Here is an 18,405-nt window from a genome sequence, read left to right as displayed (position 1 = left end):
AAAAAATCTAAATTTTCTCCTACGGTTAGGTCCACAAAATCTACAATGGTTACACAATGAATGGTATGTTCTCTAATAGCAGAAGTCTTAAAGACTTGGCTAAACATTTACATATCGCTGATTGTATAACAGAACATTGTCTGGATTGTGGGTATTTCCGAGACCGGGAAGCGTGATTACTCCGGGAGTCTTTTAAACCGCATCTCTGGTGGGGTTGACTTCTCATGGTTCTCTCGCCCTCCTCGTGGTCGCTCGGGGGGCATTTTACTTGGTGTCAGGACTGCAACTATGGAAGTGTTGGCTTGTTCGGAAGGTGAGTTTCATATTAAATTACACATCCGAAACAAAGTCGACAACTTCACATGGAGTCTTGTCGCTGTGTATGGTGCCGCCCAAGAGGAGTTCAAGTCTGCCTTTCTTCGTGAATTGGTCAACCTAGCGAAAGATAACCCTTATCCTATTATCATATGGGGTGATTTTAATTTGCTAAGGTTTTCCCATGAGAAAAGTAGGGGTCGTTTCGATAACCATTGGCCTTTCTTATTCAATGCTGTTATTGACAATTTGGATTTGAGAGAGGTTGAAATGGTTGGGAGACAGTTCACTTGGGCCAATAATCTTCCGGAGCCTACATATGAGAAACTCGATCGCGTACTGATGGATCATGAGTGGGAATTGAAATACCCTATAGTCAGCGTGCGTGCTCTTCCTCGTATTGTAGGTTTGTTGGATCATGCTCCCATATTGTTAACAGCCGGAAAGCCTGGATCACAAAGTAAATGCCAATTCAAGTTTGAATTGGGCTGGTTACACCGTGATGGCTTTGCGGATATGGTTAAGCGTGTATGGGAGAGACCTGTTGCGGGCTCTAGTCCCATACAAAGGTGGAATAATAAAATTCACGCTTTGCGAAAACACCTTGGTGGTTGGGCAAGGCATGTAGCAGGGATTTTAAAATCTGAGAAGCTTCGCTTGTCTACATTGATTGATGACTTGGACGCTCTTGCCGAGACACGGTTGCTATCAACGCAAGAAGTTGAACTTAAGAGTCAATATAATGTGCAAATAGCTTCCATGTTAAGAGAAGAGGAGCTGAAATGGTATCAACGATCAAAAGTACAATTTATTCTTGAAGGAGATTCGAACACGAGATACTTCCATTCTGTCGCTAACGGCAGACATAGGAAGAAACTTATTCATTCTCTGATCCAGGATGAGGGTACGATTGTTGGACAAGAACATCTCAAATCTTACATTACTAATTATTATAAGGATCTATTTGGGGAAACGGAGGAAGGAACTTTCACTATGGAAGAATCCAGAATCCAGGATATTCCCCAAGTATCCGCGGAAGAAAATGCCTTTCTTACTGCCCCTTATTCCGAGGTGGAGGTGAAGAAGGCGGTTTTCCAAATGGAACATAATAAAGCACCGGGACCGGATGGTTTTCCAGCAGAGTTCTATCAAAACTTCTGGGACATTATCAAGGCAGACTTGTTAACGTTGTTCTCTGCATTGCACGATGATCAATTAGAGTTGTTTCGTCTTAATTTCGGTGAGATCATCTTATTGCCAAAAGTTATGGAAGAAGAACGGATTCAGCAACACCGACCTATTTGCCTCCTTAATGTGAGCTTTAAGATATTCACAAAAACCGCAACCTTAAGACTTAACTCAGTTGCTGATCATGTTGTGCGACCGTCTCAGACGGCTTTTATGCAAGGAAGGAATATCCTAGACGGGGTAGTAACCTTGCATGAAACAGTGCATGAGCTTCATAAGAAAAAGTTAAATGGTGTTATTTTAAAGATTGACTTTGAAAAGGCTTATGATAAAGTCAAATGGTCTTTCCCGCAATGGACACTCGGGATGAAAGGTTTTTCTGATGAGTGGCGCGCTTTAATTCATAATTTCATTTTCGGAGGAAGTGTTGCCATCAAAGTTAATGATGATGTGGGCAAATACTTTCAGACGAAAAAGGGATTACGGCAAGGTGATCCATTATCGCCCATGTTGTTTAACATAGTGGCGGATATGCTTGCTATTATTATTGAGCGTGCAAAAGCGGATGGTCATATTGAAGGGGTAGTACCACATCTTGTTGATGGTGGTCTTTCGATCCTTCAATACGCCGATGACACAATTCTATTTATGGAACATGACCTTGAAAAGGTAAAGAATCTTCAGTTGATCCTATCAGCTTTTGAGAAGTTATCAGGTCTAAAAATAAACTTCCATAAAAGTGAATTGTTTTGTTTCGGCGAAGCCCACAATGAGGCCTCTTTGTATGCTGAACTTTTTGGCTGCGAGATTGGTCAGTTTCCTATCAGCTAACTGGGCATTCCGATTCATTATCGGCGGCTCACTTTAGCTGAATGGAAACATGTCGAGGAAAGACTTCAGAAGCGTTTATCAAGTTGGAAAGGAAAGTTACTATCTCTAGGTGGGCGGTTGGTTCTCATTAACTCAGTACTAAGTAATATGGTACTATATATGATTTCTTTCTTCCAGTTGCCTAAAGGAGTATTGCGACGGTTGGATTATTTCCGATCTAGATTCTTTTGGCAAGGAGATAGTGAGAAAAAGAAATACCGACTGGCTAAATGGAATGTAGTTTGCCGACCGAGAGACCAGGGAGGACTTGGAATTCATGATCTCGAGATCAAGAATCGAGCCCTACTTGGAAAATGGTTATTTAAGCTTCTTTCAGAAGAAGGTATATGGCAAACAATTCTCAAAAGAAAGTATGTAGGCTCGAAGGCTTTGTCCCAGGTGATATGGAAACCTGGTGACTCACACTTTTGGGCTGGTCTTATGGCGACTAAGAAATTCTTCTTCCCATATACATCTTTCTCAATTAAGGATGGATCTCAGATAAGGTTCTGGGAAGACAAGTGGTTAGGAAACACCACTCTTCGGGAACAGTATCCAGCTTTATATAGTATTGTACGCCACAAATCTGATACCCTGGCAACGGTGATGCAAAATTCACCCGGTGATGCAAAATTCACCATCGGAAATGGCTTTCAGACGTGACCTCATAGGTCCCAGGCTTGTGGCCTGGAATACCTTGCTTCAACGACTCGAGAGGGTCCAGTTGTCGTATGGGTCTGATGTGGTTCGATGGAATCTAGATGAGAGCGGTAAATTCTCTGTTGATTCAATGTATAATGCGTTGATCCAATCCGATACGCCAGTTTTTAAGAATACAAAAATCTGGTCTATGAAGATTTCATTGAAGACGAAGGTCTTTGCTTGGTATCTTCGTAGGGGGGTAATTCTTACTAAGGACAATCTTGTTAAGCGTAATTGGCAAGGTAGTAAAAAGTGTGTTTTTTGTCTTCATGATGAGACTATCAACCACCTTTTCTTCGAGTGCCAATTTGCGAGATCTATATGGTCAATAACCTAGATAGGTTCTACCTTATACCCACCTCGGAGCGTGGCACATCTTTTTGGTAGCTGGCTCAATGGGGCGGGGCGTAGGTTTAAAACTTTTATTCGGGTGGGGGCGATCGCCATTATTTGGTCGCTATGGCTATGTAGAAATGACAAGATTTTCCATGATATTAACTCTTCATGTTTGCAGGTTATCTACCGGTCCACCGCTTTGCTCCGTTCATGGTCTTTGCTTCAACGCATAGAGAACCGCGACCTCTTTATGGAGGTATCTACACGATTGGAGGATGTGGCGAAGGATATTTTTCCCAACATGGATGGCGGCGTAATCTACGGATAGAGCCTTCTGCGCTATAGACGCTCTCTTTGTTTTCGCTGTTTTCAGTGTTTCATGTAATGGTCTGATACTATGTGTAAGTGCGGCTGTGTGCACCATGTTATGCAGAGGCCGGGTGTAATACTTTTTCTAAAGTAATGAAAGCGCTCTTTATCGAGAAAAAAAGTTACACCAGAAAAGCAAGACCGACCGCACATGATCAAGCGAGTCGGAGGAGCATCGGACGACCAGAAATTGGAGGGGCTGAGACGTGTTCCATGACCTCTGAGCACTTTTTAGCGTTTGGAAAAAATAAAGTCTCGAAAAATTCAAAAAAACATTTTTTAAAGCGAGAAACTGTGATACATGTAAAATTAGCAAAATCGACTAAAACGGTCCATTGTTATTTCTCTCTCAGCATGGAACTGTTGGATGTTTTACAGCTAAATTCATTTCTAGGGGCGCATATAGCTCCCGATACATAGTACACTGATTGATACAACACATAGCTCAGATACCCCGGCCACCGGGGAGGCGGGGACCAAGCATTCCGAGCCCACCACACCATGAGCTTGAACGATTGATTTGGACTACAGGATAGTACATTTCTGGCCACTCTTTGCAGCCGCCACGTTCTTCTTCTTGGCCGGCGCTCTCCTCTCCTCTATCCTCTGCTTCCTTCTCCTGCACAAACAGGGTTATATGCGCATAAGCTTTGCCCCCTTCTCTTATTTGAAAAATACTGCAGATCGAATCGCAGAGGTGTTGTGTATACATCATGGAGGGGGACAAATCGCAGACGCCCAGAAGTAAAATACGAAAAGAAAGACCCAAAGTCGGATCGAGCACCGAGGTCTCCTGGCCAGTTGCTATGACTAACTTTCACTTTGTATGATTACAAATAAATAAACGAATGAAAAGATGCGTTTAGCATCTTCCAGGCTGTTTAAAAAAGGGTTTAGATGGGCGATGGCATATATTCTCGAGCCAGAAAAGGCCATATCCCGACCAGTTGTTTGCAACCCGAGCAGCTCCAAAGCATCGCCGGATGCCCGGATGACGACCAGTCGACCACACGCATCGAGACGATGGCATCGTCTTCAACCTCAGGACCATGGTGACTTCATGAGAAGCAGCCACAACTGTAATTGGCACGGCTCGACACTGGGTTCCAGCAGAGTGCTCCACGTAGCCTACTATCAAATCGGGATGGAGAGCAGAGACAACCGACCATATACCGCACGTCTACGTGACGACGACGTATGCTGCAACCTTACGTGACGACGACGTATGCTGCAACCTGTGGCACGTACGTCTACAGTGATATGGTCCACAACCGCAAGCGATTGTTACGTTACACACTTCACGTGCATACGATATGGTGTAGCCACGGCAGAGGTTTCGGGCACCGAACGAAAACGAGAAAGCGATAGCAACAGAACATGTCCAAACAGTCACAAATTGAACGACAAACTTAATGAAAGAAAGAAGAATCAACGAGAAGAAAAACACAAAATCCAGCAAAATCTACCACAGCTGCAAGTACAAGAAGTAGCGCAGCTGCAAGTACAAAAAATAGTGCAGGAGGAGTCCATGACCAAAACAACAAAAAATAATATCTGGTGCTTCTCTCCTCACCGAGAAAATGTTATGAAAGTGCTAGCTGTAACTACTACACCTAGCCAACAAGCGTCAGTACCAGCGAGTAAGTAAGGTGAAGAAATTGTTATGGAATACTAGCTGCAACTTGTAAGCTGGACGGTTCGTTATTTTTTATCGGAGAAAGAAAATAAAAGGTTATTTCAAAGGGGGTGATTCCTCACTTGGCCATCATGACCTTGACGAACTCGTCGTAGTTGATCTGGCCGTCGCCATCGACGTCGGCCTCGCGCACCATCTCCTCGACCTCCTCCTCGGAGAGCTTCTCCCCGAGGTTGGTCATCACCTGGCGAAGCTCAGCTGCAGAGATGAAACCATTCTGGTCCTTGTCAAAGACACGGAACGCCTCCTTCAGCTCCTCCTCTGAGTCGGTGTCCTTCATCTTGCGGGCCATCAGGTTCAGGAACTCAGGAAAGTCAATGGTGCCGTTGCCATCCGCATCCACCTCGTTGATCATGTCCTGCAGCTCCGCTTCGGTTGGGTTCTGGCCAAGGGAGCGCATCACGGTGCCAAGCTCCTTGGTGGTGATGCTACCTGAGAAATTAGACCAGCTCATGTTAAGACACCTATATGAAAGAATATTATGATTGTGCTGTCACCTGTAAAGTCAAACTTGCAGATTTAGTGACCACAAAATTAATAGTATAAGTGTGAAGATTTAGACGAGACATATAAGGATCAACAACTGTTCTAATTAAAGGAACACAAAACCAGCTTAAAAGTTATTTTCGCCCATTAGTCAGAACAATAAGATTCAAACAAGAGTTATGCAGAAATGAAGGGAGCACCAAGATTAACCTACATAATAAACAGCATAACATTTTAATTACATTGGTTCAATATATGCATAAAGCATTTGACAGATCTCGGGTAATATTTCTAAACAGCTAATTTCTACATAAAAAACAAACAGCTTGCAAAAACAGATTGGCTAGCAGACTACTTAGGAGCAGGTTTTTACTTTGTTATCTCTCTGTTCTCTAGTTGAAAAACAGCACCACCTAATTATCAATCTCAGCACTTCTATATGGCTTTACATCTAATAACCTTGCATCTTTTGTGGTACACACAACATCAATTGCCAGCACCAGAGAATGAAAGATTTAAGGTCAGAATCAAAATCTGTCAAACCCTTGTTAGTCATAAGTAGTAAAAGGTTAAACTCGTCCAAACTATTTTCCCCTCAAAGTGACATCTTAGCCACAACTTATCATACCGGACCATACTCACTAGTCTCATGTCCACAACAAAACCCAGCCACCAATTTTACTCTTATTCTTCCAATGGTTCCAAAAAATAAACAACTCATTGAGTACCACACAATTTTAAAGCTATATAATTATTCAAGACAAATTATACACTAAGTGGCATACATCTTGATATAGAAAACCCAATTTGAGAATCCTATAATGACATGTCTCCTATGCCATCTTAGTATCCAAATTCATTGAAATGACTTGCAGATATTGCTAACATAAACATAGTATGCAAAGCATTTACAAGAATAGCAGGATACTCCCACAAAGGATCAAATATCTGACTAAATAAACTGAATATGACTATTCAGGGTTGGGTTATAGATTCAATATCAATGAAGTCAATAGGTGAGCTGGTGAATACGAATATTGATGTGTGCTGTATATAATTTTGTTTTCCTCTGAAAGTATACCACAAGCATTTACTTTGCAAATATTTGACAATAACGTTTATCCAAAGAAATCACAACCTGCGCCCCTCCCCGTGTATGAGAAGCCTGATAATATCATTATTGAATGGTCCACCATTATTGTAGTGCTCTGTTCAATATTCTATTCCATGCCACCGAGGTTCACCAGTTCAGACTAGGTACGGGTTCTCTTACGCAGTCACTTTATTCATAAGTGTTAAGCCTTTTGCACGTGTTTAATATAATACGATTCCATAGAAAGTAACTGACAAAGTAACCCACATTAAGCCCACGTAGAACGTCCCGACAATGCTGCCAAATTGACATGATAGGACTTAAAGCATATGTTTCTGGCTTTGCAATCTAAAGAATCTGATGCGAGCGAAATGAAAGTATAGCTAGCAAGACAATTGACAGCAGTATCTTTGACCACTAGGCCACTACCTTGGCATATTGTTATTTCAGAATTTAATATGGTTTAAAGAAAACAAAATTCTACTATTATTATTATCAGGTTACGTCCAACAACCTACCCCACGCAGCAACGCCCTTCTTCCAATTTACATTGGCCCCAAAACATGTTTCGCATCACATTCTGCACTTCAGTTCATTTACCTCAAACCATGACATAACCAGGTGCGGGTCACAGAACTAGGTGCTCACAGATTATGTTATCACAAAACACCATATTGGCAAAATTGATGTGCATACGCCCATCCTCGTTCCAAAAGTCATTTCAGAAAAGATAAAATCATGTCAGATTAAATCATCCCAGCAGGGCGGGCCCCTTAATTACCATAGCAAACATGTCAAGAAAATCGAATCAAAAATAAATTCGCCACAGCCATGGCACGCCAATCAGATCTAGGCATCTGGCCAATCGGATCAAACCACGATGCCTGGTCGGCCAGGGACCCTGATGTCGTGTGGTCCGGATCGATCGAGCAGAGGCCCGGCCGGCCTGATCGCGGGAGATCGCCGCCAAATGTAAATGAGGGGATGGGGGGGAAGAGGGGGTGGATACCATCGCCGTCCTTGTCGAAGAGGCTGAACGCCTCCTTGAACTCGCCAATCTGCTCCTCGCTGAGCTGGTCCGCCATGGCAACGGAGAGGAGGAGAGAAACAGGAAGGTTATGCGAGCTGCGCGTTAATGGCTGGTGCGTGGGCGAGTGGCGACCGTCTGTGTCGCGGAGACGATGCTGCGGACCAGCCTTTATAGAGGAAGAGGATCGGGAGGTGGCCGGGTGGGGAACTAGGGATTCCCTAATTTTGAGTTTTGGGGCATCCGATTCATTTTCACTTTTTTCTTTTTACAGTAGTATTTTTGCTACTCCGTACTGTATTTTATTCTGGACGTTGGAAACTTGGAGTGTGAGAATATGTTTCTTTATACGTTCCCGTGTATGGCGTGGAATATTATTTTTCTCTACAAAATCAGTGAGGTGATTCCTGGCTCCATTAATCAGATCGTGTGGAATATGAAGCGGACCTATCAGATGAGAGGACTGTAGAGCGCAAGATATCTCTCCTTTGTATTTGATCTTTTTCTCTCCATCTCATTGGCTTCCTTGTCTATTCGTGAAGCAGAGTACAAGAACACTGGACCACCATCGTATTTCTGTTTCGTCATAAGATTTGTTGGACAATACAACTATTGTGCTGCCTTCTTCGTTCCTCCAATTGATTTTGTACTCCCTTCGATCCATATTATTTGTCGCTAATATGGATGTGACAAGTAATGTGGGTCGGAGTGAGTGTTATTAGTAGTAGTTCGCTTCATACTACGAATACCCATAAAACCGGTTTAAATTGAAGGAATGAGGAGCACCACACGTATAAGCTGTATGAGGATCTTATATTGATGAATTTCTGCATTGAAGATTTGCTGTAAAGATAATTGACTGCCACACTTAGCAAGCTTTGCGGTCGAGCCGAGTATCAATATCCCTTTTTGAATGAAGTTGTATATCCTAGTTAAAATATCTCATCTCGTAGCAAGAATTGTCGATGAAGATTGACAGATGCCCTTTAGGAATCCGTGGCACACAAGAGCCGCCCAGGGGTGAGAAAACGAATCCGACTTGCGGATGTATGATGTTAATCGTTAACAGTCGAAAAAAGAGAGTTGTAAGCCAAAGCGAGGGACAAGTCACAGAACAAGCTGGGAAGCACATCAATGTGTCATGGAAACGTGGCACTGTTTCGCCAAGCAAGTAAAGTCCAGTGAAGAATCAGGAATGATGATTCTACAATTCTTCAATAGAAAGAGGTCGTTTCATGCCTCCTGCGTGTTAGCACATCGAAAAGAACAAAAGGAAAAAATGGTCTATCAACTAACAGCTCAACAGAAGAATAGTACACTGCCCCTCCAAAGAAAGAAATTTCCTGGGAATCTTGAAACAAAGGTGGATTTGTGAACACTAGTATAACTGACTGGGACAAAAGAGTACATGACTAGTGATTATATGCACGAGAAAACAACATTAGTAACAACATGACCTCCCTTGCTACCAAAAAATTCAGACAAGAGAACTAGGGAAGCCAGCTGCAAGTGTCACCTCTAGTCCTCAACTATATACAGGCATGGTTCACATCATATTAGCCTTGAAAGACTACCCACCATCAGACGGATGAAGCAATATGACTGTCAGAGATCTTTCCAGACCTTGTAGTCGGTGTTTGAACTGTTGGGATTTATCGGTGTATCTTGACATCCCAAGAAGAAGGTTGGTCGCACATCCATATTGATCAACGCATGTGCAGTTGATCTTGTGCTTGCAACAATGGCCACCTCATCAGCAGCAATTATAGCTTCTCCGTATCCTTTACCTTTTACTTCAGCATTTTCTAACTGTTGATTACCAAAAAAACACCCAATCAACACTAGAAACATGTTGACTATCAGGAACTGAATGAGAAAGGGAGGATCATTACCCTGAATTTTGTCTTTGCGCCCCAGATGACAAACGTTTCGTTGCATGTATGGTGACGATGGTTGCCACGCAAACCGCCTGGCTGGATAACTCCTACGTGTAGCGAGAGACAAACCAGGGCCCCACCTAGCACAAATTGAACATTAAATGATTAATGTCCGGCTGGGTTGCAGAAAAAATAACTTATGGTCCATTTACATGTGTTCTCCCTAAGCTGCAGCACAAAATTCCAAGCAATCGCATAGAAGTAAATATATTTCTTCCAAAAACGCATATAACTGTGACTCTGCTTCTTGTGTAAATGCTGTAACACAGTAGCCCACAAGAGAAAAGAAGCATGCTAGGAGTTCTGTGACTACCAAGTGAGCTGTGATTGGAATTTTCTTTGGATGAAGAGAATCAGACTTGCAAAATGTTGCAAACAAGAATGTAGAGATACGCAGTGTCGCAGTCTAAGTTGCAGGTAGCATAGAACAAATTCATTCTGACTACCAATCATACACTCACAAAGTGCAACACATCAATAACTACTACTCCAACTTGGTTAGTAGGAAAATAGTAGTGATGCATGAAAGGTTCTCTTGTTTTCCATAAGATGGGCATCTGCTGATAGAACCAACAAAGGTAAATAAAACACAAAAGAAATATGGGGAATATAAGTCGAGCAGAATATTCTCCAACTTCTTTAGCTAAAAATTAATCATATCCTACACCCATACTGCGATGTTCTCTTTTTCTACCTTTTTCTCGCTTCGGCCAAAAGAACGCACATCATCAGTATGATAAATCAGAACATTTTGGGGGGAAACAAAAAAGAAAAGCGGAACTTATAATTCTGAATGCAGGTCATGATCAATGATTGTTTGTCAAAGAAGGAACCCACTCATCTATCAGTCTATTATGTTTAGTATATTCTTAACAATATAGAGCAGCAAAGATGGAGCAAACTTGGAAGAAACCAATCACCAAACATCTCAAGAATCGTGGTTTGCTATACAGGCCCCATATATTAGAGAAGACAGACAATCCTTGTATGAACCAACAATGTTGTCGAAGAAAGAGGTATATTTCCAGCGAAACCATAGTGCATATACTGGTTACCATTGCAATCATGCTTAACAATCACCAACTAAGATGTCACTGAGTTAACATAACTATTGCATAGCTGTAAGTAATAGAACTAATTGGAACAGAGGCAAAAAGCAATACAAGCGGGTTCTGACGGAAGGTTAGCAACAGGTAAGTCATACTTGAACTACGATTCTGAAAATAATTTAGTGATGGGGGAAGGAAACTACCCCTAAACCAGAGGTAGAAAACTGAAGGATTCACGAACAACAATATTTTGGACGGGGCAAAACAAGTGCTGCTCCAGAAGATGTTACAGCGACACGTGACACCGCAGCATGTGTGTGCTGCATTTCTCCTAGTGGCATGTTCATTACACCACTCTGTTTTTCCTTTCACTGTTAATTTCATGGGAGTGTCTACTACAAAATTGAACTAGACAGACCCGACTGCTGCAATTGATAACACGGTGTTTTTGCCATTGATCAGGACATTATCCCTTCCAATTGATCAGTACCAACTTTCTGAAGCGAGCTAACAGAGAGCTAACATGGAATTCGCAAGGCAAAGGGGGGAGCGCTCACCTGGGAGGCCGGCATCGCGGGCGGCAGCAACAGGGTCGAGGAGCCATCCACGTCCGTCGGCGGCGATGGGGGTGGGGTGGAGGGCGGCTGGGTAGCGTACGAGGTTGGCCTGGGGGTCGTGGGCGACGGCGGGACGCCGAAGGGAGGAGGAAGGGGCGGGTTGGTGGAAGCGGAGGGAGATCCAAGTGAGGAGGAGGAAGAGGGAGAGGAGGAAGGGGAAGGACGCCGGGCGCTTCAGGAAGTGCAGGAGCGACGACGGCAGCGAGGAGGGCGAGGATGCGGCGGCGGCCGCGGGGAATGGCGGGGCCTGGGTGTGGATTTGCAGCGCGATGGCCCTCCTCGGGTTCGCCATCGACGGGCGGGTGCGAGCTGGCGGCGCCCAGACCGCCTTCTGGCCGCGGCGGCGGGCGAGATCGGCGGCGGCGGTTCTTCCTTTTTCCTTCCGAGATGCCGCTGGCGAACTGTCGCTGCTCACGTGTGTTGCCATGTCATTTCGAAGGATAGCTCAAGATATTTTCTCACATCTGGACCGATCCACCAGATCTCAGCCATCGAAAACAAAACGGACGGCTCGCAATGGTCCCATTCCTATCGTTGTACGCTTATCCTCTTCTTCCTTCCCTCTCCTTCCTCCAGCCCGCCCACCAAACCCAGAAACCCCAGCTCAGGCAGCTCACAGCGGCCACCACCATGGCACCGCCGGCCATGGCGTTCCAGGCACTGACCTTCTCCCCCCTCCCGCTCCACCTCCCCACCACGCGCCGCCGCGTCCGCGCGCTCGCCGTGGCCGCGGACCAGCCCCCGCAGTCGCCCCCCTCCGAGCCGGCCAACAGCCCGAGCCGGCTCCTCCGGGAGCTCGCCGAGCGGAAGAAGTACGTATCCCCCAAGAAGAAGCACCCGCCGCGCCGGTTCATCCTCAAACCCCCCCTCGACGACGAGCGCCTCACCCAGCGCTTCCTCAACAGCCCGCAGCTCTCGCTCAAGTCCCTCCCGCTCCTCTCCTCCTGCCTCCCCTCCGCGCCGCTCTCCGCCGCCGACCGCGCCTGGATGGACGAGTACCTCCTCGAGGCCAAGCAGGCGCTCGGCTACCCGCTCGCCCCCTCCGACACGCTCGGCGACGGCGACGACTGCCCCGCGCGCCACTTCGATGCCCTCCTCTACCTCGCCTTCCAGCACCTCGACCCCTCCTCCGAGCGCACGCGGACGCGGCACGTGCGGAACGGGCATTCCAGGCTCTGGTTCCTGGGCCAGTTCGTGCTGGAGCTCGCCTTCTCCGAGTTCTTCCTGCAGCGGTACCCCAGGGAATCCCCTGGCCCCATGAGGGAGCGCGTGTTCGCGCTCATCGGGAAGAGGATGCTGCCCAAATGGATCAAAGCCGCCAGCCTGCATAATTTGGTGTTTCCTTACGACGATTTGGATAGGATGATACGCAAGGACCGGGAACCACCGACGAAGTAAGTCTTTGATTCTTTCCTGAAAATGTGATACTCCGTACTTGAATTGTAGAGAGATATATAATTGTGGTTTGGGATCACTCACGAGTGTAAAAGAGTGATATAATCCATGGCACATTTGCAATCAACATGTTGCATCTGAATGTCAACCTGTGAGTTAACACCTGAATGTTAACCTATAAATTAGATATTGATCAGTATTTTTGCATGAGATTGATCTGCATTATGTAATTTCTCTTCTGTGACAGTCATTTTTTTAGGAATTGTAAGGGTGATGTGATGCTAGGAGTAGTTTGGTAGGGGTCCGTTGAACTATTTGTTATCTTCTTGACACATTCAGTGAATTTGATTAATTTGGATGTACTAGCATAGTATTAATGGCGAAAGTGAATAATTCTAGCTTATTGTTTGGGCACTCTGTAGTTTAGTGTTATCTGTATGTTCTGCGACTTTCTCTGTTAAGTCATCTCCATTTTTGGGTGTTCTACACAGCCTTGCAAATGGGCTAGTTGCCCCCACATTATCCAGTTAGATTTTGTACGGGTATACATTCTTCCATCTCTTTATGCCGTACTGCTGTGTGTTCCTTCCCTATATTGACTTGCTGTGCAAAATTTCTTTGTATGAGAATATGGAGCACATAACCAAATCATAAATTCATGATGATGCTTTGTCATGTAAAGAGTTTATCTGAAGTGTTCGGTTTGTTACAGCTATCTGTACTGTTAATTGTCAAATTGGCATACATATATGATACTTTGTGTTCCAGGGCTGTATTCTGGGCACTATTTGGAGCTATATATCTGTGCTTTGGAATGCCTGAAGTCTATCGTGTTCTTTTTGAGGCGTTCGGTATGGACCCTGAAGAAGAGAGCTGTCAGCCAAAACTGCGGCGTCAACTAGAAGATGTTGACTATGTTTCAGTGGAGTTTGAAAAGAGACAACTCACGTGGCAAGATGTTGCTGCCTATCGGGTATTGACCGTTCCTATTTTTTTGTCTGAAACCTTCACCAGTGCTTGTCTCTTATCTAGTTAACTGTTGCATGTAATGCAGCCACCAGAAGATGCTCTTTTTGCTCATCCTAGGCTTTTCCGAGCATGTGTACCACCAGGCATGCATCGTTTCAGAGGAAACATTTGGGACTTCGATAATAGACCCAAAGTCATGAATATCTTAGGATATCCCTTGCCTAAGAATGATAAAATTCCAGAAATCACAGAAGCAAGGAACATAGAACTTGGACTTGGTCTTCAGGTATTTGGACACCACTATTCTCTTCTTTCCTTATGGTCTTCCTTTCTAACGATACTTGTCTCTCTGCATGCAAAGCATGTTTGTCGGTACATTCTTTGTCTTATCAAATCCTGTTTCCTAGTTGTCCAGTAACTCAAATTGTTGATATATTTCTTTGTTTCTCCAGTTCCATTATCATCTGTGCATAAATGATAAATCAGCATAACTCGTATTGTTTTTTTACTGCAGTTGTGCTTCATGCATCCTTCGAAGTATAAGTTCGAGCATCCAAGATTTTGTTTCGAGCGCCTGGAATATGTTGGGCAGAAGATTCAGGTTTGTTGTGCCCCTATAATGATCTTTTTGGCGTTTGGCCACTCTTCATTGGGTCAACAGTCATAATGAAGGTCTGAACTCTTTTGTGATCAGGATCTAGTATTGGCAGAGAGGCTGCTCATGAAGCATCTCGACGCACCCGGTAGGTGGTTGGCAGAGAAGCATAGGAGGTTGTTGATGAACAAGTACTGCGGACGGTACTTGCGGGACAAACACCTTCACCACTACATTATATATGGGGAGACTGTACAGGACAGATTTGAACACAACCGCCGGCTAAGAAATCCTTCCACGACCGCTGTCCAGCAAGCAATACATGGGCTCTCGTACTGTGTCTATGGCAAGCCTGATGTCCGGCGATTAATGTTTGAGGTGTTTGACTTCGAACAGGTTCAGCCAAAAGCCGTATGAGGATGTGCTTCATCAATTTGTGCTGAATTGCTAGCAGGCGAGATTGCCAGCTTGAGAAGATGCAGGGTCGTCAAAACCCAAGCGCAGATCGTACTGTAGAAGTCTGGAACCAGAGTAGGACTGCAGATTGAAACACCGCACGTACAGTCACTTCTGTAACCCACAACACGTGCAACCACTTGTCTACTCGCTAGGCAGCTGGATTAGAAATGGTGTAAAATTGAGCTCTGTAATCTTTCGAAGTTATAGTTTTGCCAATTGGCTAGAAATTCCGTTTGAGCAGGAACATAAACGGCAGTAGTAGCAGCTGCAGCAAAATATTATAGAGTTATCTGTGAGGCTTTGTAACCGAAATTCAATGCAACGTGTACTGCTAACGTGTTGTGCCATCTGTTTATGGGTGCATAACTTAATCTTCTGGAACTTTTTTTTGTAATATTAACGAGTAGAAGCTGTAAATTAACAACATTTTACAAAGGAGATGCAAAGAGAGCCTATAATATCAGCCGAAGAGGCTCGATACATTGGGCAAATGCCCAGAATCCTGAGAAAGACCAGGACACTTGAGAGTACAGAGTCTATTCTGAAGCCTCCTTCCTAACTTGGCCTGATAGTGCGCTCTAAAGTTGAGACCCCTCTTAATGTGAAATATATTATGGGCATTGAAAACCTCATTGCTGGTGATCGATGCCAAAAGTGGCCTGATCTCCCAATGATCAGGCGATTCCATGATGTCACCGGCCGATGCCGCTGCTGCAAGTGTGTGTTTTTTTTTTATAATTTCTCTGTATTCATATCACGGAAAGATACAAAGCAGATGTGGTTCCCGTATATGTAGAAGCTGGGCTATTATGATCGTCAACAGCAAGGCTGATACTTCGGGCGTGGAGAAACTATTAGGATATGTCAACTGAGTATACCACAGGGTCCTGATTCCGGCAAGTTTGGGTGGCCCAAAAATGATGGTGAGGCATATAGCCCACCGGGCGGTGTAGTTGCCTGCGATTCTGAAGGTAGGATCCGGTCTAGTGGACTGAGGCCAGGAAGAGGGTGAGGAAGCTCGACAGGAAGCGGTTCGACTCTATGATCATCATCACCGGTGTGAACACTTTGGAAGCAAAGGAAAGCGAGGGTGTTCGGGAATGTGCGGAAGCAAAAGGACCCAACCCAGATCTTGGTGGGCATCAAAGAGGAGTTTCATCTATGGGAGCTAGCTAGGAGAGGAGGGAGGGAAACCCCCTCTTCCTCCCGTGTCGCTCCCGCTTGGGGCGACGCCGGAGGACCCCAAACCCTAGACCTCCTAGCCCTCCCCTCTCCCTCCCTCCTCCTCGCCGCCGCCGGAGGTGGCCGCCCGAAAAACCGCGTGCGGACGCCAAGGAAGGTGGCGGCCGGGATCTCGCTGCTTCGTGGTCCTCGCGGAGAGCTCGGGCATCTGGGGCGGCGGCCTCGCTTGGGGAGGGCGGCGCCATTCCGGCGGCAGGAGGCGCACGCTGATGCTGGTGGTTCCTCTTATTGGATGCAGGGGCGGCGAGGAGAGGGTGTGGTGAGGTCGTGGTGCGGGGGCTGCCCCGTCGGCCTCCAGTCAGATCTGAAGACGGTGGCCCGTACCTGTGATGTTCCGATCTCGATGCCTCCGGATCTGGCCTCGGCGGATCTGGTGAGTAGTCGCGGTGTGCGGGGCTGGGGCTTTGGACGACGGAGGCGGCCACGGCGTCAAGGGGGCTCTGGGCGCACTCCTTGGAGGTGATGCTGAGGTCCAACCCTATCCCCTTCCTCCCTCCTCCCGGGTGAAAACCTAAATCCCTTGGATTGGGCGGCGGCGGCGTTCTGACGTCGTGTCCTCCTTGGAGGCGTCGTCTTGGGACGGTGGGAGGTGAACGGCGGTGTGTGGGAACCTGGTGGCAGCGTTCAGTGGTGGCGGCGTTCTACCATGGTCGGCTGCGACCTACAACGGTGGTTCTGGTGCCATTATCATGGCCGTGTTTTCTTTTGGCGGTTTCACCCTAAAGCTTGCTTCTTGATGAGTGTCCGGTGTTGAGGATGAAGATGTGTGTGGACAGCTGGTGTGCAGGTTTCATCCTATTCAATGTTCTTCTCCCGGCAGCCCCTTTTGGTCAGTTCTTCCTGCATTGCTCTAGGGTGAGTTGTTCTACCTTCCGATACTCGACGCCTTTCGATCCAAGGCGGGGAGGCAGGGGCCTTCTTCGGAGGTAGAGGCGGAGTTCACTACCACTATGGTGCTGTCGAGATTTGACAAAGATAGGGCCTTTCTCAGGCGTGTCTACTCCACGACTTCTTCTTCAAGGCTATGATCGCGAGGATGATGAAGGCGTCATCTCAGGCGGTGTTTCTTGATGTATTTTCTTGCTTTGTGTGCGTTGCATGTTAGCTGAATTGTCAGCATCTTGTACCTGCCATTCGTGTCTTTATTAATTTAAAGCTGGGCTAAGGCCTGATGTTTAAAAGCTAGGAGAGGAGGGAGCTCACAGATAGCGCGAGAGTAGGCCTTAGTCGGAGGGAGGGCTGGGAGGGTGTGAGTGAGTGTAAGCTGTGATGTCTGTATCAGTTGTTTTTCTTGTCTATAATTCTTCTTCTTCTTCTATAAATATAAGGCACGCTTTGCGCGTGCTCTCGAAAAAAGAGAATACAGTCTGGAGATGAAGTTTTCGGATCCGGCCCATGACCAAAAGCGGTTGGATCAGTGACGCCTGATACGTCTCAAACGTATCTATAATTTCTTATATTCCATGCTACTTTTATGATGATACTCACATGTTTTATACACACTTTATGTCATATTTATGCATTTTCCGGCACTAACCTATTGACAAGATGCCGAAGAGCCGATTGTCTGTTTTCTGTTGTTTTTGGTTTCAGAAATCCTACAAAGGAAATATTCTCGGAATTGGACGAAATCAACGCCCAGGGTCTTATTTTTCCACGAAGCTTCCAGAAGACCAAAAGGGTTACGAAGTGGGGCGACAAGGTGCCGCCACGCCAGGGCCACGCGGCCAAGGGTGGGGCCGCGCCGCCCTATTGTGTGGGGCCCTTGCGTCGCCCCCAAACCTACCCTTCCGCCTACTTAAAGTCTTCGTCGCGAATACCCCAGTACCGAGAGCCACGATACGGAAAACCTTCCAGAGACGCCGCCGCCGCCAAACCCATCTCGGGGGATTCAGGAGATCGCCTCCGGTACCCTGCCGGAGAGGGGGATCATCTCCCGGAAGACTCTTCATCGCCATGATCGCCTCCGGATTGATGTGTGAGTAGTTCACCCCTGGACTATGGGTCCATAGCAGTAGCTAAATGGTTGTCTTCTCCTCATTGTGCTATCATTGTTCGAT

The 18,405-nt window shown here is 45.9% G+C and overlaps 3 protein-coding genes across 3 annotated transcripts; 1 reads left to right on the top strand and 2 right to left on the bottom strand.

Annotated features, from left to right (window-relative positions):
* Positions 1 to 4,098: 4,098 nt before the first annotated feature.
* LOC124663638 (calmodulin-3-like) lies at positions 4,099 to 8,239 on the bottom strand. The gene is made up of 3 exons (XM_047201310.1): positions 8,065 to 8,239; positions 5,539 to 5,908; positions 4,099 to 4,399 (listed from the first exon to the last, which is right to left on the bottom strand). The coding sequence occupies exons 1-3, from the start codon at positions 8,138 to 8,140 to the stop codon at positions 4,306 to 4,308; spliced, it is 540 nt and encodes a 179-aa protein (XP_047057266.1). The 5' UTR covers positions 8,141 to 8,239; the 3' UTR covers positions 4,099 to 4,305.
* A 1,238-nt stretch (positions 8,240 to 9,477) lies between these two features.
* LOC124660986 lies at positions 9,478 to 12,008 on the bottom strand. The gene is made up of 3 exons (XM_047198842.1): positions 11,626 to 12,008; positions 9,975 to 10,099; positions 9,478 to 9,891 (listed from the first exon to the last, which is right to left on the bottom strand). The coding sequence occupies exons 1-3, from the start codon at positions 11,975 to 11,977 to the stop codon at positions 9,688 to 9,690; spliced, it is 681 nt and encodes a 226-aa protein (XP_047054798.1). The 5' UTR covers positions 11,978 to 12,008; the 3' UTR covers positions 9,478 to 9,687.
* A 305-nt stretch (positions 12,009 to 12,313) lies between these two features.
* Positions 12,314 to 15,469, top strand: LOC124660985 (ribonuclease III domain-containing protein RNC1, chloroplastic). Its single transcript, XM_047198841.1, has 5 exons — positions 12,314 to 13,079; positions 13,849 to 14,053; positions 14,135 to 14,335; positions 14,564 to 14,650; positions 14,744 to 15,469. Exons 1-5 carry the CDS (start codon positions 12,316 to 12,318, stop codon positions 15,059 to 15,061), a joined length of 1,575 nt encoding a protein of 524 aa, XP_047054797.1. The 5' UTR covers positions 12,314 to 12,315; the 3' UTR covers positions 15,062 to 15,469.
* The last annotated feature ends 2,936 nt before the right edge of the window (positions 15,470 to 18,405 follow it).

The sequence above is a fragment of the Lolium rigidum genome, chromosome 6, assembly GCF_022539505.1.
Source record: "Lolium rigidum isolate FL_2022 chromosome 6, APGP_CSIRO_Lrig_0.1, whole genome shotgun sequence".
Taxonomy (NCBI): Eukaryota; Viridiplantae; Streptophyta; class Magnoliopsida; order Poales; family Poaceae; genus Lolium; species Lolium rigidum.
This window is presented reverse-complemented; position numbering and strand designations above follow the sequence as displayed.

What these genes read in the sequence shown, in the direction of transcription:
- LOC124663638 (XM_047201310.1), bottom strand. Translation starts at nt 8,140, where the DNA reads ATGGCGGACCAGCTCAGCGAGGAGCAGATTGGCGAGTTCAAGGAGGCG. An exon ending in CTTCGACAAGGACGGCGATG is followed by an intron (nt 5,909 to 8,064) that starts GTATCCACCCCC and finishes CTAATTTCTCAG; the next exon opens with GTAGCATCACCACCAAGGAG. An exon ending in GTCAAGGTCATGATGGCCAA is followed by an intron (nt 4,400 to 5,538) that starts GTGAGGAATCAC and finishes CTGTTTGTGCAG; the next exon opens with GAGAAGGAAGCAGAGGATAG.
- LOC124660986 (XM_047198842.1), bottom strand. Translation starts at nt 11,977, where the DNA reads ATGGCGAACCCGAGGAGGGCCATCGCGCTGCAAATCCACACCCAGGCC. An exon ending in CCGCGATGCCGGCCTCCCAG is followed by an intron (nt 10,100 to 11,625) that starts GTGAGCGCTCCC and finishes AATTTGTGCTAG; the next exon opens with GTGGGGCCCTGGTTTGTCTC. An exon ending in GCGCAAAGACAAAATTCAGG is followed by an intron (nt 9,892 to 9,974) that starts GTAATGATCCTC and finishes GGTAATCAACAG; the next exon opens with TTAGAAAATGCTGAAGTAAA.
- LOC124660985 (XM_047198841.1), top strand. Translation starts at nt 12,316, where the DNA reads ATGGCACCGCCGGCCATGGCGTTCCAGGCACTGACCTTCTCCCCCCTC. An exon ending in GACCGGGAACCACCGACGAA is followed by an intron (nt 13,080 to 13,848) that starts GTAAGTCTTTGA and finishes TTTGTGTTCCAG; the next exon opens with GGCTGTATTCTGGGCACTAT. An exon ending in AACTTGGACTTGGTCTTCAG is followed by an intron (nt 14,336 to 14,563) that starts GTATTTGGACAC and finishes TTTTTACTGCAG; the next exon opens with TTGTGCTTCATGCATCCTTC.